Here is a 27,174-nt window from a genome sequence, read left to right as displayed (position 1 = left end):
GTTAGTGTGAGGTACTGGAGCATAGGGAGTATGGTGGACTGAAATTCTGTTGCATTGTTATTAGGCAAGAAACCCTATAGATTACATAATCATATACATTTAATATAAACAAAAAATATTCACCATTTTTAAACATTGTTTGAAAAAATCAGTTTATTTTTTTTATTGTGCTTGTTATTTGGCATGCGTTATTTAACATATGTTTATTGTGATTAGTAGCCTATAGTATAAATAATAAATTTATAATATATTGTTTAGCTCTAATTATATGAATATAATAAAAAAATATTACATTTTTAGATATTTTTTGTAAAAAAAAAAGAACATTGTCCATCGACTGCCTCTTTCCATTTGATTCCATTTAAATTTCACTGGAGTTTTCTCAAATACTGTAAAGATGAGCTCTGCTTATGTTGTAAACACAATAACTGAAGAAAACAGAAGCATTATGCTCTTTTCATTTATTTCAGGTTGACCACTTGCATAATCAACAATGCTTTGGAAAAACAAAACCAATTTTTACATTTCTTCAATATTTAAAATATTAAAGAAAATCAATTGAAAACGATCAATTGATAAAAAAAAGTAAATAATAGCACAAGCAAATTTTCTAATTTGCATTCAAACCACATGAACCAGAAATTAAATACATTTATTATGTAAAGTTAGTGACAAACACTAACACTCTTGTCCTCTAGCGTCTTCATTTGTGATTATTTGAGGCATGCGAGTGTGTCTCTAGAATGCTTTAAAGAGCTGGTTGGGTAGATAGCTGAGTTGAAGGAAGGAAGTTTGTGCCTCTCTCTCCAGGTTGGCCAGTTCCTGTACGGTCGGGGCCAATATATCCACATGGCCCTTATAGAGACCACCTGGGGTGTGGGAATAGATATGGAGATGAGTGATAGAGATACAACGTGAATGGCCTACAAACAGGACATGTGAAAACACTCACCCCCGGTAGCCCTGCGCTGCCCGTACGTCACTTTGCCGTCAAATTCATCAACAGGAACTTTGATGTCAGGTTCACACTGAGTAATGGTACATTTCAGATGCTCCTCGACTTCTGACAACAACTAAAACAGAAGCACAATTAGAATAAGGATAAAATAAGTTAGAATATTGTTAATGTCATGCAAATGCAGTTCTCACCTCTTTCTCGTTGTACCAAATAGTGCATCCTCCGTTCTCTTTGAGTCTGGTGTTATAGCAGCCTTTCCCTCTGCTGGCACAAACGTGGTACCACACCTGTGTGCACCACACACAAACACACAATTAACAACATACACACTAACAAAATACATTTATACTGGTTCTCCTGTACTTCCTACTTACCTTCTCTTTCTCCATTGCAACCAGGGATATAGCCAAACCCATCCTGTAGGGACATCACAAATATTCACACAAACACTGACAGATTGCAATCTACACGTAATGATACGAGACAAGCGCTGGCCGTCACCTGTCCGCTCTGCCAACTCTTCCAATGCGGTGAACATAGTTCTGCTTCTCATCTGGCAGAGTCACGTTTATCACTGCAAAACAGAACGCAATAATGCAATTATCCGTTTCGGAATTAATTTCAGATAGGCTTGATTGAATTTTTAACTTATGTTTTTTAAACACGTCTATTAATAAAAGGCACGTTGCTGGAATTGTTAAACAGCACTCAACAACTGTGCATTTAACAGAAAACAACCGTTCATGGGCTATGCATTTATTTTTTGCATAAATTAAGTAAGCATAGCATTTTAACTTGACAGTTAAACAATTGCAATCATTTTGCAAATTAAATTGCCATTAATATTAATAGTATATTCATCTATTTATAAATTATTTTTACAATTTAAAATAATTGGTTTTCAATTTATTATACTTTAAATGATCATTTATTTCTGTGATGCAAAGCTGAATTTTCAGGATCATTACTCCAGTCTATCACATGATCCTTTAGAAATCATTCTAATATGATGATTCATTATCAAAGTTGGAAACAGTTCCGCTGCTTAATATTTTTTCATAACCTGTGATACTTTTTAAGGATACTTTGATGAATAAAAAGTAAAAAAATTAATTAAAATTAAAAATAAAGAAGCAAATTAAAAAAAATAGAAATCTTTTGTAACAACAATATACACCACTGGTCAGTAATTTGGGGTCAGTAAATTTTTTTCTTTCTTTTTTTTGAAATAAATCAATACTTTTATTCAGCAAGGATGTGTTAAATTGATAAAAAGTGATAGTAAAGAAGATTTATATTATTAGAAAATGTTTTTATTTTGAATAAATGCAGTTCTTCATAACCTTTTATTCATCAAATATATCAGGCAGCAGAACTGTTTCCAACACTCATAATAAATCAGAATATTAGAATGATTTCTAAAGGATCATGTGATAGACTGATGTCACATGTGACACTGAAGACTGGAGTAATGATGCTGAAAATTCAGCTTTGCATCACAGGAATAAATGATTTTTTAAAGTATATTCAAATAGAAAACTATTATTTTAAGTTGTAATAATATTTCACAATATTACTGTTTTTTTTCTGTATTTTTGATCAAATAAACGCAGCCTTGATGAGCATTAGAGACTTCTTTCAAAAATATAAAAAAACTTAATGTTTCCAAACTTTTGACCTGTACTGTATATTAATAAAAGTTATTATTGTGTCAAAAAACTATAATCATTAAAAATCATTCCGTATACTAGTTATAGGAAATGTAAACAGAGAAATTCTTACCATAAGGAACACCCCGGATATCGATTCCTCTAGCAGCCACATCTGTGCAAATCAGAAACTTCACTTCCTGTTTCTAAAGTGAGGATGATAAAAGAATACTTTAAAGGAGACATATCATGCTTTTAAATTGTTCCTTTTTACATATAAATCATACATTTGTGGTCTATATAAAGCGGAACTGCAATGCTTGGGTCTGAATTCCTCATTATTATAGCTCCACAGGCCCCTTTTCTACCCCTTTTCTGAGGTGCTTCTGAGATCAACTCGTTTTGGTGCGGTCTCTTTAAATACAATTGAGACACTTCATACCCCGCCCCCTCTCCAGGATGCAGAGGTTCAACTCCACCCCGTTCGGCCATTTTTGTAGTCTGATAGCAGAGATAGGATTATCTAGCGGCACAGAAACTTTTTATTCACACGTTATTAACAAAATGTCAACAACGGAAGACTTGTCCAGCCAGCCTTAGATGTTTGAGCCAGAGTTGGAGCCGGAGCGAAATGAAAATGAAGACGACGAACCTGCAGAACAACGTCTTCATATGGATGTATCGCAATGGTGTGTTACTGTATTTACACAGGAAACTTTGGTCTTCCGACCTTTTACCACCGTGTCGATTTATTTTGATTAATATGTGCGAGGGAGAGAGAGCAAGACAGCATCTAGTTTGGAGACGGTGATGTCTTGTTTACACTTTCGCCTGGCTCCGAGAGAGAGTGCGCGCGCCCGCGAGACCGGGTCTCTCTCTCTGCTCGTTCTTTCAGTTAAACATGCGCCACAAGAGCGGCAGTTCATCTACATTAGACGGTGTAATGAAGCGTGTGGGTTACTACATCCAACAACCGATCATTTTAACTTACCCTCTCGTAACTTCTGCATCCTTTAGCTTGGACTACAAAATTGCAGCGAGAAATAATAATGGCGGATCGCTCGAAGTGTTGGGCCGGAAGTCAATGTCCTTATTTGGCAGTTCCGCTGCAAATACTGTGACGTGATAGTTCACAAAACGTCATAGATAACAGAAAAATCGGAACAGGTTGAAAAATATGACCAAAACAGAATATAAAGATATCAACGAAGCACCTGAAGAGAATAATTTCATCTTTTCTGTACTTCTAAACACTCCAAATATACAACAAAATGCATTTAAGGGCTAAAAAAGTGCATTTAGCATGATATGTCCCCTTTAAAGAAGTGACTATAATTAATAAAGTTATTCAATGGCACGATTTATTCATTTTTTCTTTACCTTGAATCGCTCCAGGTTATATTTGCGCTCATTTGGTTTCCTGTCACCATGAAGACAGACACAAGAAAACTGGTGTCCTTTCTTGTCTGGCCCTGTAGTAAAAGCCAAATGTTTGCATCCACATGTGATTGGATATAATGGCGTTCGACTAAAAGCCCGCCTCACCTCCTCCCTGCTTGATGAAGTGCTGCTCCATATTGTCGCAGTCGATCTTTGTCCTGCAGAAGATGATGGCCTGATCCATCTTATGCTCCTTAATGGCTCTGATCGCATACTCTCCCTTCAGAATCTTAATGGCCTCTGACCACATCTCTGATAAAGCCATAGAAAATGATTCACCACAAGACCTTTATATCAGACCAAGTCAAGGTCCTTTTGAAATGTTCACAATTGATAATACGGAAGCATTCATATATTTCTGGATGATTCATACCTGCGGTGTTGGCTCCAGGTCGCGTGTCATCCTTGGCATGAACTTCATCCGTCTGGGAAGACACAACCTCACTGATTTAGACTTTTTGTACATATAGGCAAAGGCATGATGAAGTGAGATGTTTGCGGCATATGTACCCTGATGTGGTTCTTTCCCAGTTTCTCCCAAAGCCTGTCATTTTTTGGGTTGACTGGCACCACCACGTGATGGACCGTTTCTGGTACCGAATCTTCTCCCTTCAGATCCACCCACGTGGGGAAATGCATGATCTTCTCCGAGAGCTTCTTCACATCGAACGAGTGCAGCGTGGCAGAGCAAACGATCACCTACAAAACACACACGTTTCATTAATGAACAACTCTAATGCATATTCATGGGAAACAGATATCAGAGCTTTGCTCACCTGCAGTCTCTTGCCGTCTGAGGTCACCTGAGGGATCTGGTTGTAGACCCGCATGATAAAGTCTGTGTAGCCAGCTGAGAGAAGTCCATCCTGAACACATTAATTAAACCAGAATAAAAGCATTTCTTTTGTACTTTTCCATATGTTAAGCTAAATTTAACCTTTAATCTTGATGATGGTAAACATTTATACTGGTTTTTATTAAAACATCACATTCAATTTTAATTATTTACAGTGAAATCAACAGCATGCCATGAACGCTGTCAACAGAACTCCTATTCCTTTAATGCTAAACTGTACACAACTGCATAAGCTTAAGTGTTCAACATACACACTCATCCAGCACCAGGAAGCGGACTTGGGATAGATCCAGCTTTCCTGTGGATATGAGATCATCCAGTCTTCCTGGGGTCCCAACCACAATGTCAACCTAAAAGGACAATGAAGTGATAAAGTATTCATTCAGAAAGATATGTAGTATTGTAAACTTTGTAAATGGTTTAAACTAATGTTTTGAATTCTATATTATGGTCTAAGACAGGCCTGGGGTCTTCAACCTTTTTCAGTCCAAGACCACCATGACTCCAGTCTTTAGTGTCACATGATCCTTCAGAAATCATTCTAATATGCTGATTTGCTACCCTGGTAATCCAGAGTTCTCGCGAGAGCACAAGTTGAATTTGCTCAGCGAGTTACTCTGGTGTTGAGTAATGATGCTCATTAAATATGCCCCTCGATCTGAGCTGCAACAATCACATCGGGTTATCTGATATAGGCGGGCCAGAGGCGAGATGACGACAGCGCTGTGACGTCGAAGTCATTAGTAAACATTTCAAGAAGGACGTTTTTGCTGTTTTGCTGACCGGATACGGTAAGAGTCTAATCTACCAGTTAGCTCCGCTGGTAGCTAAGCGATGTTGTGATTGATCGTAGTGTTATCCAAAATTTTCAAATGCATGCTTGGTGCCGCCCCTCGAGCTGGCCGATTTTCATTAGTCGACGCCAGACCATTAATCTTTTAGATTTAGGTCTGGATTTCCAGGCTACTGATTTGGTGCTCAAGAAACATTTCTTATTATCAATGTTGAAAACAGTTGTGCTACTTTTAATTTTCTTTTTTGTGTGAAAACTGTGATTTTTACAGGATTCATTGATGAATAGAAAGTTCAAAAGTACAGCGTTTATTTGAAATAGAAATATTTTCTAACATTATACATGTCTTTTCAGAGAGTTGTCTAAACTCAGAGTTTAGCTCCAACACTGATCAAACACACCTGAGCAAGCTAATCAATGTCTTCAGGATCACTAGAAACTCACAGCTAGGTGTGTTTGATCAGTGTTGGAGCTAAACTGAGCAGGACAGTGGCCCTCCAGGACCGAGTTTGAGGAACCCTGCCTTAATATAACATGTTTAGGACAAATTGTACTATGTACTTTCAATGCAGCAGCTCACACTGCGTCCTCCGCTTTTTTCCAGATGTGCTCGTATCAAACTACTGTATCCTATCGATATAAACGGTATTGCCTCATTCTATTGTTTCAAAAAATATCTCGATATATCTTACAAACTCGATATACCGCCTTTTGGACACTTACCCCGCTTTCTAAAACAGAGAGCTGATCTTTAGCAGCCACTCCTCCGATTATCAGCAGTTCCCTGCAATAACATCATGATGTTCAGTTAACGCCAAACCATCACCAGACACTACAATAATCAAACTCACTGCAGCTCCGATGTCAATCTCAGCTCACCTTAGTTTGGGATTGTCAACATATTTCTTGAACTGGTTGACATTATTGAGGGTTTGTTCAGCCAGCTCTTTCGACGGCTCAATGATGAGCGCTTTGGGGGCGTTAGAACTGGCTTTGACCTGACTCACTTTAGCACTGCCTGAGGACAAAAACACATGACACATTGAACATTAATACAAGCCCTGCAGGCAGTAAGAGATTAACTTGATTTGAAGCTCACCTGTCTGGCTGGATTTGACCACATGACCATCTGAAGCCTGGTTCAGGGCCACATATCCATCTTTAGGTTGGTTTTTTAAAGGTTCATCGCCAAAGTTGAATTTCAGTTCAGCATTCTGTGTTTGATTGACATAAATACACATTTTAAGAATAGCTGGTGTGTAAGAGAAACGTTACGTAGCAACGAGAAGGTTGTTTATTATGTGTAAAGAGTAGCTAGTTGTGTATGTGCCAGATACCTTCAGCACACAGGAAGCAAAGAAGGGCTGGTTCTTCAGCTGCGGAGGAATCTCAAAAGCCAAACCCAGATCATTACCTGGGAAAGCCAATCAGGAATCAATTACAGTGGCATTTGCATTAAAAGGCTGCATAGTACGCTGGAACCAAAGAAATATAGTGATACAAAACATTTATAGATGTACACTAGTTTCAAAATTTGGGGTCAGTAAGATTTTTATGCTCACCACCAAGGCTTGTTACAACTTAAAATAACTTCCATTTAAAAAAATAAAAATGGAAAAAAATAATTTTCCTGTAATGGCAAAGCTGAGTTTTCATCATTTTATCATCACATGATCCTTCAGCAATCATTCTAATATGATGATTTGGTGCTCAAGAAACATTTCTCATAATTATCATCGATGTTGAAAACAGTCATGCCACTTAATATTTTTTGTGGAAACCATTTTTTTCAGGAGTCTTTGATTAATAGAAATGCAAAAGAACAGCATTTATTTGAAATATAAATCTTTATAAATATCTTATGTCACTTTTAATCAATTTATTCCATCCTTGCTAAATAAAAGCATTAAAAAAAAGTTCAGAAGTGTGACCTGAATGACATTCAACAATCATATTCATATGTTGACATTCATATGTATGACAACATGCTCAATTACATGAAATTGCATTAATTTATTTAATAAAAATATCTCAAAGGCATAAAAACAAACCTAACCATTTTTAGAGAATGACACGTGGCCTTTATCCACATCTATGTAGCATCCGATGGTGTCGTGCATAGTGAATTCCTGGAAAAGACATAAATCATGTCAAACCTCTAAAAGTGGAGTGTCAAATCAAAGGCCCTCATTATGCCTTACCTCTCCATAACTGTCAAACTGCTTATTGTGAGATTTCTTTCCAGTTCCTCCGAAGCCAAATCCATATTTATCCGTTCCTAAGAGAGGGGTAAAAACACAATAACAAACAATATCATAACTGAAGTTATGTTATAACCAGATCAATGTAATGAGGTCATACTGAAACATACCCAAGTCCAGTGATGCCTGGGTAGAAGACCAGCCCACCCTACACAGCCCCTGATCGTGACAGGTCACTTCATAATAATACCTCCCTGGAGAAAAAAGGAGTGAGGAATGAATCTTACAGGATTCCCTTGGTTTTTAGACAGAATACTCAAAAAGGATGTTCTCTAACCTTTTGTGACTCCTTTGGTTGAACGACAGCCATGCCATTCTTTGAACTCTCTGCTCTGACAGCACAGGCCATCAGCACCAATAGCTGAGGGAAAGAATATATATATAATAATAATTTTGTTGCAACCAGTGGCATAACTTTGTTTTAAAAAGTGTGTGGGACATTGCTAACACAATGCTAAATCATACATCAGATGTATGTACAATAACATTACGATGTCCAGCAATCGATTTAAATAGTAGGCCTACATTGGGTTTAATTTGTTGTTTAATGAGGTCTAATATATGTTGTTAGTGACGAGAATTTTCACGTGAATAAATACATAGATCTGACTATCTTAAGTGTGTATTTAAATGGTCCAGTGGCAGAACTTTTGCCAAGCGTGTCCAGAGGTTTTGGGTTTTTATCCGCACTCGAATAGTTTTTTTTTTTTTAGTTTTTTTTATCAAAACCGATTATGTTTATCAGTGGTTGAATATCAGGCAGGGACACGTTTGTGTGCATTTTGTTTTGTCATTTCACCGGAACGAATAGAGAGTCTCTCCACAACGGATTGAGTGTGCGTCCGAGTGAAGACTGTGCGCGAGCCACAAGAGAACACAGTATCCGCGCCACTGATCGCAGCGGCAACGAGCACTTTGATCACTTGATTAAAAAAACAACACATTTCAGCGCTAGATCGTCTCTTATTTAACAAACGAACTAAATGAATGCTCTGCTAGTTAATTGGAGATTTTTTATTTATTTGTATTGGTACATTCGTGCCGCGAGATGTTTCAAAAGTGGTGGGGACAATATCGACCTTAGCAAAAAGTGGCGGAGACATGTCCCACCTGCAAATTACGCCTATGGTTGCAACAAAGAAGTTAAAATAAGATTGCAGAATCACAATGAAGAATTCAGGATCAATCCAGGTTAGGCCTTTTACATATAAATGTTAAACACTTACCAAATGCTGTACTTCTGTCATAGGGGTTCATCTGCCATTTATTGAAAACTGGGGTGGAACAACAATCAATGAATTGAAAATAATAATTTATCAAATATATGAGAGTAAATGTCAGGAAAGTAGTTTCTGAAATGAAATTCGCTAGCCGTCTCAAAATGCTTCAGACATTGAAGGTAAAGTTAACCAGGTTTAATTGTCTTCTGTTGAACAAATTACTTTTGAAAAAATTGATGGTTGTTATTGATGATATGTCAATGTAAAATAAGAGAGACCAAGGCTATGTATATATATTAGTTAAAGGATGATATTATAGTTTAATACCCGCTCCTCCTGTCTTCACAGCACTGCGTCCCTTCTTCCCCTCCAGCTGGTCTTTAAGGGTCTCGTAGACTATTTGGATGACTGGAATACTGAAGGCCTACAAGACCACATTCATTTTGTGTTCACATTTCACATATCCTATACATTATATATATACTATATTTAATAAAATAGAATATATTTTTTATAACAAAGTGCACAGTCACCAAAAAACTCCACACTCGGCATTGATTTATGAGAAAGGTTTCACACTCACTCCAGTTTTTCCACTCCCAGTCTCAGCAGCCTGTGAACATAAACACACACACAGGTGAGTACAGAGGTGGTGATCATCACACACACACACACACACACACTGCACTGGTTATGACGGTGATCTCACCATAAGCACGTCTCCTCCACCCAGAATCAACGGGATGGATTCGGCCTGAATGTCTGTTGGCAACCTGAAAGAGAAGATCAAATCAATACCTACTTTAATTATGCATGGATTACTAACTTATGAGGCGTGTAAGAACTATGACAGGGGTTTTCGAAGTGTGGTCAAAAATATTGAAAAGCCCTGAACTAGGAGACAACTCACAGCCAGTCCATTTCTTCCACCGCCTGTGCAATTTCAGGCATCACTCCCATTTCTGGAAGTCAAAAAAAGTAGATATGATTTCACACAGTTTAACCACACTCAATTTATTAATAAATGTTGACAGGTAAATCTCACCGCCGTAAGCTGTCATGGTGTCAACCTCCTGCGACTGCGAGTCTCTCACCGGATGTAACGTGTGCTGTTTTCTTCAGGGTGCAAGTAGGAAAAATCGGTCCGTGCGGATTGCGCTTCCTCGCTTCAGTTCCGCTGATCTTGTTTTTAATGACAGAGAATATATAAAGTAATTGTAAAATTAATACGATTCATATTTTAATTACATAAACGTTGAGAAAACAACTTATAGATAACCCGACGCAAAATTGAAAAGATCATCGGCCCCTTTATATGTACCTCGCAGGCCGCCGTAGTGTGACGCGTGTGCCTTCCAGTTCATTGAAAACATGGCAGGTGATATTATTCTGGAAGACGAAGAGGAGAATATATTATACGATTTACTTGTTAACACAGAATGGCCATCCGAAACAGACACGCAGGTTTGTCGAAATATTCCAACTTTCTTTGAATAAATTATTTTCTTACCCGATATGTTTTATATCAGATCAGTTCTGCGCAAGTTGTTCTGAGCCACGTAACCAAGTTCCATCATCCAGGGGTTATATTCTGTAAATATTATTATTATTATGTAATAAATATCTTCATGATGATTTACAGCTTTTCATATATATATATTGTCACTCACGTATAATCTCCAGCTGCTTGTTTTGGGAGAAGGTGCAAGTTGATATGCTTAAACTGTCCATTTAACAGGCTAGTGCCAGCTGATACACACTGTCCTGTTTATACATTATACTGTGAGTGTGAAATCATGCTTTCTGTGTTTGACTTCCCCCCCCAGCTACGTGGATTGAAGGAACACAACTCTTCACTCGTTGCAAAGGCAGTAACAGGTATGAACAGCAAGGATAAGATGCAGAACATGTTTGCAAGATGTAATATATATATATATATATATGTATATGTATGTATGTATATGAAGAGTTCAGATGCAAAAGCCTCTAAGTGCCATCTGAAATTTTCTTCTAGAATGATAATTTTGATCAAGCTCGTATATTTAAGTTCAGTAATTTCACTTAAATGGCTATGAAAATTACCTATGAACCTATGAATACACATATGTATATATGTGTGTATGTATATGTATGTATATATATGAATCTGGAGGGGTTGCATAATTATAGTCAGTAATATTGAACATGTTTTAGGTAAGTTAGTTAGGTAAAGATTGTGAAGACTGCAATGCCAGTGTTGTCTAGGTCGGCAGCTCACATGCTTGAGACACAGCCATCATTCCAAAGCAGCTTTACAGAGAACAGTGTTGCTATGTGAATGTGTTTATTTGCCAGACAAGTTTACTCAAAATAAAATAAACTTTGGAATTATACAATACCTGATCCTAATCATAAATTTTGTAGTCCAAATCAAGTTGCTTATAAATCTACTTGTGAAGTCAGATTATTTCCAGTTTAATCATGAGAAATATTCAAATTGATAATTTTATATTTTTAAATTTTATTTAAAAAAAAATTTCTTTTTTCTCATATTTTTTATTGTTATTTTTGTATTATTTATATCATAATTTGTATTAATTGTATTAACTAATTTCAAATGAGCTTATTTATATTTTCAGTTTTAGAGTAAGTTTTTGTATTTTTTTTCCCATTCATATTTTTTTTATTTATATTTCTATATAGCATTTGCATTTCTTAGTACTTCAACTTAATTAAAATAAGAGGTAAAAATTTGAATATTAGATGAAAAACTTAAACTTAAAAAAAAATTGAAAAAATATTGCCTTGGCAACTAACTGAATTATATGAAGGACTAAAAATGACAGAACGAAAAATAAATAAATAAATAAATAAAAGTAGAAATAAATAAATAAATGCAGAAATAATAGTAAAAATAAATACATTTTGGTAATATAAATGGCTATTTCTGTATTTTTACATGTATTTATTTATTTATTTATTTATTTATGCATTTCTATATGTATTTATTTATGTATTTATACATTTATTTATATATTTATGTATTTATATATTTATTTATTTATATATCTATATATGTATTTATTTATACATTTATTTATTCCTACATTTATTTATTTCTGTATTTCCACATTTCTACATTTATTTATTTCTGTATTTCCACATTTATACATTTATTTATTTCTGTATTTCCACATTTCTACATTTATTTTTCCCTGCGCATGTATGCTAATTGACCAATGGCTAAGCCACGCCCCCAAACGCGATGAGCCAATCACAGTACGCATAGCTAACCCAAGACACTTGGACGTTCTCTGCTTCCTCGTCCACTGCAATGCATTGCGGTTATCAGTTTTCATTCGTTTTTATGTTTTTTCTTGTCATTTTGGCTTTAAAACAGCGTGTGTGTGTGTGTGATTTTGGTTGGGTGACAGTTGTAGGTTACAGTTTGACAAGAGTACAGTTTGACAAAAGCACAATGTTGTGTTTTACACAAATATAAGTAGGCTAAACACTTTGCAGTTTTAATTATGTCCTGTATGAACAAAATGGAGTATGTTTTTATGTTTCCATGTTCGATCGCGCCCCGGCGCCCGCTCTCTGACACACACACACACACACACACATTCCAGCAATGCAATCTTGACATCGCAGCCTGTTCATTATTCTGCGCTCCCACCAAACGCGAATAGAGCGTCAAATTCGCGCGTATCCGCGTCTAGTGCGACGCTTGAACATTTTGAATCCAAAGCGAATAGGACGCGCGTTTGAAGCGAAATAGCACCAAACTATGACGTTTACACTGTGAACTGTAAATCTTTGTTCTGGAGCTGAAGCTTATCGGCCTTCTCAACAATAAAATTATTAATATAACCCTCCAATGCATATTTAAAGGAACACTCCGACTTTTTGGGACTTTAGCTTATTCACAGAATCCCCCAGAGTTAGATAAGTCCATACATACCTTTTTCATTTCTGTGTGTTCTGTAAGTGTTATTTGACGCACCCACCGCTAGCCTAGCTTAGCACAAAGACTGGATGTAAATGGATAACGGTAGCATACTAATCCTAATAAGTGACAAAATAATGCAAACATTTTCCTATTTACATGTTGCGATCTGTATAGTCACAGCGTGTACAAATAACAAGGCTATATGAGACAGAGACTATTTTTAATCGTATAAATACTGGGAACTATATTCTCACTAGGCGTAGGAGCACAGCTACTTGGGCGGAGTGGCTACTTGGGCAGAGTGATTAGCGCAGCACACGTGACGCCCTGACTGTTGATGGTTCCGTAAACAAAACAAACGTGACAGACTAGCTAGTAGCGAACGCGACTCATGATCATGGCTGACTTTGAGGAATTGTCAGAGGAATTTTACTGTGTATCAAACCAAGATCCAGAACCATATAGTTTTGAGCCAGAATACACAGACGAGGAGTTACAAACTTTGGAAGCTGTAAGACAAGATGCCGAACAGATTGATGTCGAAGGGAGAATCAGAACGAACATGGACTGGTGGTGTAAATGTGGAACATGTCAACCTATGCCGACAGAAACCGAGTGCCTTTGTTGTAATGAATGGGACCGGGTATTGCCATCAATGTCAAGGCTTGATGAGTGATGACAATCAAAATATTTGCGTCACTACCACGGAAGATCAACTGGAAGAAACGCCCCATGCCGAGTGAACCTAATGGTCAGCTGTCCACCAAGTAAGTGATTTTGTTATAATGATCATTCATAGTACAGTGATAATAACAATAAAGGGGATACACGGAGCCTCTATTCACGTAATAGTGTCACTACTAAGGTTACATTACATTAGCATGGCACTGTTACAGTATGGCTAATGTTAGTCATCTCAAAACATAACGGAACACTTACCGCAGCAACAGGTGATTTCAATTTGTCCTGTCTTTATTATCGATGGGATGGCTGTATCCTTTAGCACACGTTTCATGGTCCGTGTGGCAACTTGCATTTTTTCTAAACAGTCGTCTATAGTAAAATGTTCAGAGCAAACGAAATACTTATTGATGCTGTTTACAGGTGTGTTTGTAGCCATCAATTCATCAGGTCAACGTTTTTGGTTGGAATTCTATGAAACATCATAGTATTACCTGGTCTCCCCTGTTTATTGTCGCTGCTCTTTACAATACAGCGAACACCCATGATTGTAAACTATAAATTTACTATCTAGTAATTCCTTACTCTATTACTCCAACTCTGAGCGAACTCTCTGCTCCTCACCACAGGGCGTCTCGTGTGCTGCGCTAATCACTCCGCAAATAGCTGTGCTCCTACGCCTAGTGAGAATATAGTTCCCAGTATTTATACGATTAAAAATGGTCTCTGTCTCATATAGCCTTGTTATTTGAACACGCTGTGACTATACAGATCACAACATGTAAATAGGAAAATGTTTGCATTATTTTGTCACTTATTGGGATTAGTATGCTACCATTATCCATTTACATCCAGTCTTTGTGCTAAGCTAGGCTAGCGGTGGGTGCGTCAAATAACACTTACAGAACACACAGAAATGAAAAAGGTATGTATGGACTTATCTAACTCTGGGGGATACTGTAAATAAGCTAAAGTCCCAAAAAGTCGGAGTGTTCCTTTAAGGCCCTTTTGGTGACATCGAGATGATATATAATCTTTCTGTCGTTCTGTCATTTTTAGTCCTTCATATAATTCAGTTAGTTGCCAAGGCAATATTTTTTCAATTTTTTTTTAAGTTTAAGTTTTTCATCTAATATTCAAATTTTTACCTCTTATTTTAATTTAGTTATTTTAATTTAGGTAACAATAACAACACTGATTATATGTTTTAAAGTCTGTATAAGCTGGTTTGTATTACTCCAACAATTGCATAACATGGCAGTCATATTATTTGAATGATAGTCAAAAATCTAAATATTGTGTCTTCCAGGACCCTTTAGGTTCATTCTGCACTACCTTTGGTACAGGTGAGATATCCTCTCCTCTTGTTGTGTTTACAGTGAAGTATAATTTATTTACAATTGATAATAGATCAAGCTCATCAAGGCTGCATTTGATCAAAAATACAGTATTATTACAATATTAAAAAATAACTGTTTTCTGTTTTAATATTTTTTTTTAAATGTAAATTATTCCTGTGATGGCAAAACTTTTTTTTTTTTAGCATCATTACTCCAGTCTTCAGTGTCACATGATCCTTCAGAAGTCATATTCTAATATGCTGATTTTGGTCTCAAGAAGCATTTCTTATTATTATCAATGTTGAAAACAGTTGTGCTTCTTATAATATTTTTGTGGTATATTTAAAGGTGCATTGCGCAAGTCTCTGAGTTTTTGCAGAACTATGCCCCCTCTGGCGACAAGCGAAACTGCAACACTTCAACTGAACGCGCATGACGTCACGCCCGGTCTCAAATACCGACCCGAATCCCTCTTATTTATTTTACTGTACAGGATTATAGAGGCAATCGCAGTGATCAGAGAAGGGCTCATTCAGCCCATCAGGCAATTGTTTAAGCATGTATGGGTTAGAAAAACAGGTATTTTTAACATGAAATGTTGCGCAATGCACCTTTAAGGATTCCTTAACTAGAAAGAGCAGCATTTATTTGAAATAGAAATCTTTTGTAAATGGGTAAATGTATTTGCTGTCACTTTTGATCAATTTAATGTGCCTTGGTGAATACTTCAGTACAGTCTCTGTTCTTCTCTCTGTGTTTCAGCCCGTCCAGTTCAACTCTTCCTCCTGGGCTGGTTCGCCTCGCAACCAAACAAGTGAACTGGCAATTGGTGCTGGCAAGGTAATACCATAAAAGCTTTACAGCGAGTTTGGGTCAGTCTATTCCAGGCATGTTTTGGCAGGTTCATCTACAGTGTGAAAGCTCTTCTTTTGCATGTGCTGTATATCGATCATCCTCACCTCATTGACTCTGCCTTACTGAAGTGAATAAGATACTGTGTCCCTAATTTAGACTCTTTTGGGTCTAGAGTTGTTTTAGGTTCATTATAACTGCAACAACAGTGTTTTCCTTTAAAATGGGAACTCGCACTGCGTCCTCCAGAGGACATTTTGGAGAAAGCCTTCAGCGTGACCTCTAGAGGATGCAGTGTCTCGTTCCCCTTCTCAGGGAACCATGGTTACATGAGAAACCTGAGATGTTCCCTTTCGAATGGGAACGAGACACTGGCTAATTTTACATGCACAACTTTTGTTTCAATCGGACTGAATTCAATCCGATTGATGAATCTGAATGTAGTGTTTACCTGACTGCTAAACATGTGATCGGGTTGATGTGCGCGTTTATATGTCACAAGCTTAAAATCGTTAGAGTAGAGAATAGAATAAACACTGCACGAATACACAGAGTTTCCCGCTGTTTGCACATACTAACTATTCTCTTGCATTGTTTTAAACAGCAGACTTAATATTTATCCATTTCTGGTCATAATTTGGTGTAAATGAGCATATTGTTCTGTGCTATTTAGAGCCTATTTATCACGCAGTAAAAATGGCCAAAACCAGTCGTCTCTGGATGAGAATCTAAAACAAGGACTGGTGGGACGTTGACCTGCTCCACTTCACAGACGCTGAGTGAAAGGAGAATTTTAGGATGACGGGACACTCATTTATATGACACTTTATATAACAGGAACAACAGCTCGTACCGTGGTTCATACGTCATTATGTCCTTTCAGTTTCGCTTTTCAATCCAAATAAGTGTTTACAGTACATGTTCTCTCGATCGGATTACAAAAGGAATAAACCACCCCTTTCAATCGGATCGAAATTTCAATCGGATCGATTAAGGTGTTTACTTGAAGGCTTTTCAGTCCGATTGAGCCGTCAGTCCGATTACTAACAGATTATTTGGTTGCATGTAAATGTAGCCATTGTGTCCTCTAGAGGTCATGCTGAGGCGTTCCCCAAAATGTACTCTAGAGCAGCGGCCCCCAACCTTTTTTGCGCCACGGACCGGTTTAATATCAGACAATATTTTCACGGACCGGCCATTAAGTTGTGGCGGATAAATACAACAAAATAAAATGATACGACCGGCATAAAAACTGGGGTATTTTTTAAATATACAGTAATAATAAACGTGAATCCAATGTGTAGTAGGCCCACTCACAACTATATTAGCAGCGTCCTCGTAACATCGCGCCTAAAGACAACTGAGAACGCCTGAACACAAACAAAATGGCCCCCAAAAGAAAAAAATCTCCATGTTTTCTGTGCTGATGTGTTCATGTAACATGTAAGGGTGGCGCTGCCAATAAAGCACCGTCCTAAAAGCTGTCACAACGAACCGGCAAAATTAATGATTATGAATATGTAAAATATAGCAGGAGACATTTCAATTGTTTACTAATAAACAAGTGTTTTCTGTGTCAGTGTCGGCTGGAAAGATGAAGTTGATGATGCTGACTCGCGATCTTCGCAGTATGAACGCTCCAGAGAGAAATGCACATTTCATACGAATTACATTAGCAGAGAGCAGTCTGTTTTCTTTCGTTTTGAATTGTTCTGTTTAAAAGTAGACATTTCAAGCTTTCTATATATGTCTCAGGTGTGTGAGGCAAGTAAGCTACATTATCAGTTTCGATTAATTTATGAGACGAGCTCCAGTTCACGTGCCGGCGCCTCTGTGTCGTGATTATCTATTTTCTAATATATTTACTTCTTATTTATTAAATCCAGGCAATTGGTTGATAAAACATTGATTAAAATGAAGATACAATTAATACAAAACAACATTAAATTAATTTTCATTTTATTAAAGACAGGCTTTGTGCTTTCTGTTTGAGGTCTCTGTGAAAGTTTTAAAGCTGTTTTTTAGTGCCGCTTTCAGAGCGCTCATATCTGTAACCGAGAACTGTCCCGTCCGTAACAATTTTTTTTTTTTGTGAAATAAATTTCTAAATAAATGCGACTTATGTTTTTTCCTCTTCATGACGCATTTTTTGACTGATGCGACTTATACTCCGGAGCGACTTAGTCCGGAAAATACGGTAAGTTATTTATTCTTTCTGTGCGGTACCAAATGACCCACGGACCAGTACCGGTCCGCGGCCCGGGGATTGGGGACCCCTGCTCTAGAGGACATTTTGGGTATTGCCTCCAGCATGACCTCTAGAGGATGCAGTGTCTCGTTCCCCTTCTCAGGGAACCATGGTTACATGCGCAACCTGAAATATTTTGTGGGTTTTCAGGAAATCATTATTTTGTGTGCTTTGGTTCTTGTGAGATATCCAATTTGAATTAAACATCTGTTTGTGGATTCAAGCTACGTAATCTCAATCAAACTCATTTTTTTTCACACTGTTCTTGTTCCTGCCAGTTATCTGGTTATGCAAAACAGTGCAACACAAGCAGAGATGGCAAGCTTTAATTAGCTATTGATTTCCAGATGGAAGAGAATGTTCTCTGTGTCAGAAATGTTTATTTTTGGCCCCATGTTTGCTTACACAATCATTCTGTCTTCTTTTCCCCCATTTTGTTTATATATTTATTTATTTTTCTTCTGTGCAGTAATGGGAAGCTCCTGGCTGTGGTTCAGGACCAGTGCGTGGAAATTAGGTAATTCTGCACATCGATCGGAAATGTTTGCCCTTTCTATAATTGGTTAATTTTTCACCCTCTTGTCTCGGGTGCTGTTCAACTGAGCAAAGCTATTTCTGAGATTGATGATTTGGCACAGATGATGTATTTTTAAATATATGTACGTGTGTTTTCATGTACAATTCAGTTTCAGTAGGTGTGATTTATAACGCTAGCACCAGCTAATCAGCTCACACAGAATTGAAAGTGTCACGCTTCATGATTTAAGAAATTCGGAGCCTGATGTTCTGAAAACAATCCCTAAATATCTAATTTCTTAATCTAAAAAAACCTATAGTTTCTCCCCATTCTACTACATTTTTCTTACTGAGGCTGATGCGAACTCAAAACACTCACGTGTAAAGGCCAGTTCACACCAAGAACGATAACTAAAATGGTAACTATATTAGCGTCCACACTAGCGGGTGATGTTGTTCTGTTTACTCTAAGCATGCGCTGCAGTTTTGTTGCTTTAAATGCTTGAGTTCTTTTAAGTAGAACTGGATTCTGATTGGCTGGCAATGTTTTCATTATTCATCAGCTGGAAAAAAATAATTCTGAACGTGACTCCAGTGATATTGTTTCTCTGTGCCATTATCATTATATTTCTGTTGTGGATTCTGCTGTTAGTTTATATCTAGAACGATTTTTAGAACAATATCTTTATTGTTATCGTCATAGTTAAAGTCCTTGGGCCTTATTTATTGACGTGCTTCTAATGTGCTTCATGCTCTCTTTCAGGTCAGCTAGAGATGACTTTGGATCCATCATAGGAAAATGCCAAGGTACAGTAGATGTTTTGTTTTTGTTTAGTTATGCCAGGGTATTTTGTCAAATTTTCAACAAAATAAATTGCATATAACATGTTTCTATGAATTTTGATATTTGCAAAATGTCATTTTAGTGAAAAATAAATAAAAATATTTCACAACATTAAATCAATGGTGCATTGTGTAATATTTAGGAGGATCTGTTGACAGAAATGCAAGATCTACCTTAGCTTACTATACCTTACTATACCTTTATATACTAAACCGTTATTGGGTCATTCCAGAATTGGAGGACATTTCATGTCCCACCTATGAAATTTCAAATAATCTATGTATAATATACAAAAAAATGAGTCACTGTGTAAAAAACACTTGTCCTGAAACTAAATATATATAGACTTGAAGATTTTTTTTTCTTAAATATTAATGAAAATAAAAAAAAGTCTATAGTACCCACTTAAATGCCATTTTTCTCTTGTCCCACCTTCTAGATGACCAAATTGAATGTTAAATATAACTGTTAAAATACATTTTAAATATCCCTTTTTTTGCATGATTTTGTTTATATATGCCTCTTTTAATTGTTAAAGCATTTTTTTAATTGATATAAATATTTTAAATAATAGAAATGTTGCAATAAAGTTATGTCCCCAACATCGTGCAACCCTGTTACCGAAATATTTAGACTGGCAGAAGAAGAAGAAAAAAAACAGTGAGTGACATGATACACAGGAAATAACATCACTAAGCAGTTTGCCACCAGAATGGGTAGAACAAAGGTATATTCTCTCTTTGATTTTTCATGTTATTATACAATTTTTAGCCTTGATTGAATGTGTCACTCTAACAAATGCAACCCTGTTACACTTATTATCAGAATAAGACAAATTAATTTGAAGGTTTTCTTCTTCTTTTTTACATAAGTAAGTTTGTCCTAAAGACAACAGTTAGAGCTAGCTAAAGAGCAAGTTTCTATTCATGAGAAAAAGCTAACATTAGCATTAATTTGCAACCCTGTTACTCACAACCCTGTTACCATAATTAGAGTAACAGGGTTGAATCTCCTTCAGTCCACTCATAAGGGACAATCTATTCATGTGACCGGTCTTCATTTAATTTACAAACTAAATATTTAGCATCTTAATTAATAAAAATCAATATTAGAAGAATAAATTAATGAAATTTTAAAAGAATAATTCCAGAATACAAAATAATGAAAGAAATATAACAAATGATAATAACAAAAGGAGAGAATTTGAGTGAAATATTAACAAATATAACACCCATTACATTAAGCTAAATAATTAATATAATTTTGATTATAATTTAGCATACATTTCATGTTATTAATGTATTACCCTGTAACTTTTCGCAACCCTGTTACTTAAATTTCAACCCTGTTACCGTATAATTTTTATTAAAATAATAATAAATTACCTTTTTTAGCTCACAGGGGCTTGAGCTATTGTCATTACCGTAGTTTGAAGGATTATATGCATTATGCATTTTAGCAAATACTTGAAAATATATGCTGAAATCAGTCAAATAAAACATGTCAAAAGTAAAAAATTTGGCAAAGATGGAACTCAAAAGTTACTGAAATGAATTTAAATCAATTTAAATCAAGTGATATCTAAAATTAAATATTTATATAGAGTGATTGTGACTTTCTATACCTAATGGCAGGAAATTATATTTAAAAAAATCAATAAATATACTTTTTTCGGGTTCCTGAGTATTGGTAACAGGGTTGCATCCAGCACCAAAAAAAAAAAAAAAAAAAAGTACTATAAAAAGTGTGCCTTTGATACCTGAGCTGGACGAATCAAATTATTTAATGGTATATTGCCTGTTTTTATGAAATACATAATAAAAAATAGTAAAATAAAGGGCCAATTTTTCAAAATTATGGATGCCTAAATGTCCTCCAATTCTGGAATGACCCTATTACTAAACCGTTATGTTTTTATTACCTTAGAATGAGCCATTTCTATCTACGTACACCGCGGGTCCCCTTACAGTGAAATGCGCCGACATGTTTCTACAGTGGCCCTAAACAGACAAACGCGCTTCGTCACTATGTTGTTCTTCATGCAAGGAAGCTAGCTAAAGTCAGTGAATAAAACACTGACACAATGATGAACAAGTAACAATAATAAAGTAACAATAATATTCGCAATAACATATTGTTTTACTGAATAATAAAGTAAACCTAATTTCTTTTGTAAAGAAATCTCATTGCTTAACTGGCTACTCTCTGCTGTCTCAGACGACATCTTTTCCTGTCGGCCACAATATTAACCAACTGCAGAACCGCAGAACCATACGTCATAGCAGTGGGAGGATGACAGCGCCAGTCTAACAGTCTGATGCCGGAAGTGGGCGGGGTAAAAGCATCTAAGGGCTGGAGATGGGTTGGTTTAGGGGTGGGTTTAGGGGTCAGGGGGTGGAGATGGGTAGGTTTAGGGGTGGGTTTAGGGGTCAGGGGGTGGAGATGGGTAGGTTTAGGGGTCAGGGGGTGGAGATGGGTAGGTTTAGGGGTCAGGGGGTGGAGATGGGTAGGTTTAGGGGTGGGTTTAGGGGTCAGGGGGTGGAGATGGGTAGGTTTAGGGGTGGGTTTAGGGGTCAGGGGGTGGAGATGGGTAGGTTTAGGTATGGTATATGTAAGGTGGATATGTATGGTATGCGGTTCCGGCATCAGACTGTTAGGCTGGCGCTGTCGTCCTCACACTGCTATGACATATGGTTCTGCGGTTCTGCAGTCAGACCTATCTCGTCAGCCACCGTAAAGTTTGTTGGTTGCAATTCGCAACTTCACCTCTAGATGCCGCTAAAAATCACACACTGCACCTTTAATCGTTATAAACCTTATCAGCCTGGCTCAAGGGCGGTTCTAAGGTCAGTGGATATTCGGGGCTTTAGCCCAAACTAAGATTGGGTATTTTTATTTAAAGGAATGAATTAGTTATAAAAGCGATTTAAGGGAATAAAGAAAAAGAAAGGCTTATTGTATTAGTGAAATAATTTTAACTATTTGCAAATAATATTTTATTTTTAATTATGCATGCATTCTCTCTAAACGAATCAAGGAAATTATAGCATATTTTCAATTCAAAAGGCAAAATTCAATAAAAAAATAAAAAAAAGTTGAATAATTTGCGTCACCGGATACTGTCGGTAGTTGAACATTTCTATTATAAAACAGTCAAATATTAAATGTTTATCTACTAAATGTCTATTCTACTTTAATCATTTTGACATTGATGAGCTAGACCGCTGAACTTTTAGTCATCCTAACAGCAAACAGAGCGGTCGTAACGGAGTGCATCAGAGCAGCATCAAGAATGTCAAATATATTGCAGTGAATCTCTTATTTGCATTTTAAGTTTATTGCCAATAATAATGACAGGTTTGCAAAAGTGTAAAACTCTGTGAGCTCGCGCAAAACACATGTTCAGCACGGCGACTCATTTAAACGCCTCTGATTGGCCAATGCGTTCAACAGACATGTCTGTGATTGGCTACAATGCTCAACGCTGAAGTAAGTACCTTTGATGCAAAGGGAAAAATATAAATAAAACTGTAATATGCTCTTTTCATGATTAGGTAATCGCGGCTGCTGTAATCTTATTCACATTTATTTTTCTGATTAATTGTTTTGCTCTGAGAAAGACAAGGTAACAAAATATTCGGGGCTTTACTAAAAACATTCAGGGCTTAAGCCCCCTTAGACCACCCCTGGTCTGGCTCTTGAATATTAATTAGGTGATGTATACTGTGTATTATTCATTCATGATGTGGGTGTTACCATATCTTGCAAGATTATTTGTTTGTTAAATCAAGACTTGGTCTTAAAGTAATTTTTTTAATGTATTCTTGCTATTTATGATTGCTGTTTTGGAGAATGAAATCTGCCACTTTGAGTTTCCAGTCTTTGGTTAAATAGGGTGTTTTACTTGTTATTCTCTTCTCTGCTCTATATTTCTTATAGCTTTACATTTATGTTGAATATTTTATGAGCAATATCATTCAGAGAATAGGCCTGCAGACATGCAAGTCTGCTTTCAATTCACTTCAGTTCATTTCATGGAGATTTGCATTCAGCCAGTTCTTTCTATAAAGGCAGAATTTCCAGTAGTGTGAAGTATATGAAATGGAGTGTGTTTTTTAATAATTGCCATAGTCTTTTGTGCTCTATATTCACGCTGCTTTCTTTCATTCTTCCTCTCTCATCTGGTGGGGGAGAATGTGATGTTTTATAGATAAATGTGTGTTCAGTGCTGTAATCCTGATGGGAATGCAACGGTAATTTAAATGTACAAATTAGCATTAGCATGCATTAAATATCAAATATTGGCCAATAGAAAATACTGTAAAAACGTGACGTATCAGTTATCTGCAAATGTTATCGTACCAGTGTATCGTGCATCCCAAACAAAGATGTAACAAAAATGGACAAGTAGATGCTGTGATTGGCCCAATCTGTGATATGATATGACTATAACGATAACTTTATTAGCGGCCACACCAACAGATTATATCACTATGTTTATAATAAGTGTGACTGCAGTTTTGTCGTCCGCCACTTTAAATGCTCAAGCTCTTAAAGCTGAATGAATTGTGATTAACTTTTAAAGATGAACGTTTATTGTTAAATAATGGCTAAGGTAATCTAAATGTAAAAATAGAGAAAATTAGCATGCATTAAAGGAGAACTCCGGTCAATTTTAACATTGAGCTCATTTTTTTGTACATTTGGAGTGCTGTCAATACAGAGAACAACGACAAAAATCGGTGTTGCCTACACCGAGTTATTCTATTTTTAAAATTTGCACCCTGTTGGCTTCAATAGGGCAAGTACTAAACCTGCTTTTAGGCTCTTAACATCCTTGATGTGTCATTACAAGTGCACAGAAAATGTGAGTGATTCCTTCTGAGTGAACACGAGTGGATCTGACTGCAGTAGATGTGAAAGATATGTATAAAAATGATGTTATTTAAGCCAGCGCAAATACCTGTTTACATCCTGTTTTTCGGTTGAAGTCCAAAGTAGTCGATTGCCGAGTTCACGCGCATTGGTTTAGTACCTATGATCACGCGCGTGAACTCGGCAATCGACTACTTTGGACTTCAACCGAAAAACAGGATGTAAACAGGTATTTGCGCTGGCTTAAATAACATCATTTTTATACATATCTTTTATATCTACTGCAGTCAGATTCACTCGTGTTCACTCAGAAGGAATCACTCACATTTTCTGTGCACTTGTAAAGACACATCAAGGATGTTAAGAGGCTAAAAGCAGGTTTAAAACTTGCCCTATTGAAGTCAACAGGGTGCACATTTTAAAAATAGAATAACTCGGTGTAGGCAACACCGATTTTTTGTCGTTGTTCTCTGTATTGACAGCACTCCAAATGTACAATAAAATGAGCTCAATGTTAAAATTGACCGGAGTTCTCCTTTAAATATTGTAAAAAATTGAAATATCAGTTATCAGCAAGTATTATCATACCAGCATATCTAACAACATAACAAACTTTTTTTTTTTGTGTGATAGATGAGTCATCGGTATTTTTGATCAGTATTTTTTTATAACTCATTAAATAATCCGATATTCGATATCAGATACGATAATGCTTAAAGTGTGTAAAATAAATTTAAATTATCTTTAAAATATATTAAAAATTATATAACCTACATATGTGTTTCACATTTTTTTGTAACAAGAAAACATCCCTTCAGCTTCTGAAAGTGAAAGCTGAATAATCAAATGTAAAAATAAAACACTGCTTAGTTTTCACTGTATGAATTAAATATATACTAGAGCAGTGAGTGATTTACTCTTTGTCTTTTGTTCATGACTCCAGTTATTGCAAGCCTTTGCGATATGCAATGTATACATTTGCGATATTTCGATAATTTCGATATATTGTGCAGCCCTAATTCATACATACATGCCTCATTACGGTCTGTTTCTATGGGCTGCTATATGTACGAGGTCCGCCATATTGGAACAGTCAATGTCAGTCCGTGAACATCCGAGAGCGAGTTGACTTGTGTCTGCAACCGTAGTTAGACGCATATATAAATATAAATATATGAAATAGACTTCAGCAGTTGATTTTGCCAAACTAACACAATACAACATGATGACACCGTGAGCTAATACGGCATTAAAAAGTACCATAGTAAAAACATTAATATTGAGTTAATACATATAAAAACAAACCAACACATTCTCACCTGTGAAAGGTTATCCAATTTCTTTGGGAATTTAAATCCTGGCATGTGGCATCTATGGATATGATTACCAAATGGTAAATCTGTGATGCTTTCTATAATTGATAAGTGAACACAAGCCAGCACAGATCAGCATTCAGCCCAAACTGAAAGTCATGTGTTGGTTACTATGAATGGCTGCTCTGTTTTTCATCCAAACGCAGTTTCCCTCAGGTTGGTCTCTTGTTGTGAGAGCACAAAGTGACTCAGCGCTTCAATCTCAGGGATACAGTTTTTAATAGCGAGTATGCGCTCAACGAGGTGGCTTTGCTGACTTTGCATTATTTTCTTCTAAAAAGCACTTTGTCCCCTTTTTTTTTTATTTAAATGAGATTTACGGTGTGCGAATCTGCCCATATAGCATACAGTACACTCATCCCACAAATTCAGGCAATATTGGTCCCGGCGTTCATCTTAGATTAATTAGCTTTTAACAGCTGAGAGATGATTTATGGACCCTGCTTAAGCGTTTCCCCTACCGATATTTATCTTGCTAAGTGCCATCGTTCATTGTGAATTATTGAATCTCTCCCTACCGATGTTTCTGTGCATTTCTACCTGAATAGAAATCACCAGCTTGCGTTTCCCGGTTTTCAACACCTCAGGGGTCGGAGTCGGATTGATGATACGGTTGCTTTGGCAACCGCTGGCTTTGATGTACACTAAGGAGTCGTGTGCATCTGATCTCAGCGGTGCGGCTCGGACCAAAGCCAAAATGTTTTTAATCAAAAGTCTGCTTCATTAACCCCCTCTTGTCTGATGAGCGGTGCCTGGATGGTTTCAAGCATGCATTTTGAAGCTCTCTGTATGTAGGCTGTCGGGATGAAACGGTTGCTAGGCCCTGAAGCTGTTGTATCATGCGGCTGCTGTTTAAGTGTTACTTTAGTGTTTAAGTATACAGATTTTATCACGCTGGGCTTTTGAACTTTAATCGAAAAGCCTTTGGCTCATTCTGCACCGATTCGGTGCTGTTTGACTGCGGTGAATAGTTTGATTTCCTCTCTGTTGACCGTGGAGGTTTCTAGAAAAATGTCTTGGCCTCACAGACCGATGCTAAATTTACTTTTCTTTAAAAATGAACTAATCTGCAAATTATGCTGAAGCTTTGCATAATAGATTAATGTCATTCAACTCATTAAACTTTAAACTTTTACATTAAACATTTATTTTTCCATTGTAATTTTTATAAAAATACATTAAAATGCAATTATTCAGAGTCAATATGAATATAGCTCTTCTTGAACATGTTTTTAACTGTAATTAAAAATTACCATAAATAAATCCACATTAAAAGAATGAAATTATTGTCTGAGGGCAGAAAAAAAAAATGCATTAAATTGATCCAAAGTCACTGT

At 36.5% G+C, this 27,174-nt stretch overlaps 2 protein-coding genes across 4 annotated transcripts in view; one reads left to right on the top strand and one right to left on the bottom strand.

The window, feature by feature from the left end:
* Positions 1-444: 444 nt before the first annotated feature.
* Positions 445-10,965, bottom strand: ddx1 (DEAD (Asp-Glu-Ala-Asp) box helicase 1). Of its 2 annotated transcripts, XM_081379317.1 has the most exons (29): positions 10,848-10,965; positions 10,688-10,768; positions 10,499-10,566; positions 10,223-10,359; positions 10,088-10,139; positions 9,887-9,950; positions 9,761-9,790; positions 9,505-9,601; positions 9,184-9,231; positions 8,235-8,318; positions 8,068-8,151; positions 7,898-7,974; positions 7,753-7,825; positions 7,034-7,110; positions 6,796-6,910; positions 6,576-6,714; positions 6,420-6,480; positions 5,155-5,253; positions 4,824-4,913; positions 4,558-4,746; positions 4,421-4,472; positions 4,153-4,299; positions 3,988-4,079; positions 2,741-2,813; positions 1,460-1,532; positions 1,333-1,375; positions 1,150-1,245; positions 953-1,073; positions 445-869 (listed from the first exon to the last, which is right to left on the bottom strand). In XM_081379317.1, exons 4-29 carry the CDS (start codon positions 10,236-10,238, stop codon positions 739-741), a joined length of 2,223 nt encoding a protein of 740 aa, XP_081235443.1. In that variant the 5' UTR covers positions 10,239-10,359; positions 10,499-10,566; positions 10,688-10,768; positions 10,848-10,965; the 3' UTR covers positions 445-738. The 2 variants fall into 2 exon arrangements, with proteins under 2 accessions (XP_081235443.1, XP_081235442.1); XM_081379316.1 differs by lacking the exons at positions 10,688-10,768; positions 10,848-10,965 and having other exon boundaries at positions 10,223-10,511.
* The window catches only part of nbas (NBAS subunit of NRZ tethering complex), a 189,604-nt gene continuing 172,904 nt past the window's right edge, over positions 10,475-27,174 (top strand). For both annotated transcript variants that reach the window (XM_081379315.1, XM_081379314.1), the window contains exons 1-6: positions 10,475-10,641; positions 11,004-11,055; positions 15,099-15,135; positions 15,892-15,969; positions 18,699-18,746; positions 19,509-19,552. In XM_081379315.1, coding sequence (XP_081235441.1) covers positions 10,549-10,641; positions 11,004-11,055; positions 15,099-15,135; positions 15,892-15,969; positions 18,699-18,746; positions 19,509-19,552 — 352 coding nt within the window. In that variant the 5' untranslated portion in view covers positions 10,475-10,548. The remainder of the gene's footprint in view (positions 10,642-11,003; positions 11,056-15,098; positions 15,136-15,891; positions 15,970-18,698; positions 18,747-19,508; positions 19,553-27,174) is intronic.

The sequence above is a fragment of the Scardinius erythrophthalmus genome (assembly GCF_964197995.2).
Source record: "Scardinius erythrophthalmus genome assembly, chromosome: 11".
NCBI classification, from domain to species: Eukaryota; Metazoa; Chordata; class Actinopteri; order Cypriniformes; family Leuciscidae; genus Scardinius; species Scardinius erythrophthalmus.
The sequence above is the reverse complement of the archived record's forward strand: the minus strand, read 5'-3'. Positions and strand labels throughout refer to the sequence as shown.

Excerpts from the sequence above, each read along its gene's own strand:
- ddx1 (XM_081379317.1), bottom strand. Across the intron at positions 7,826-7,897 it reads AGTTTGACAGTTATGGAGAG|GAATTCACTATGCACGACAC; the intron begins GTAAGGCATAAT and ends TGTCTTTTCCAG. Across the intron at positions 870-952 it reads GCAGCGCAGGGCTACCGGGG|GTGGTCTCTATAAGGGCCAT; the intron begins GTGAGTGTTTTC and ends CCCACACCCCAG.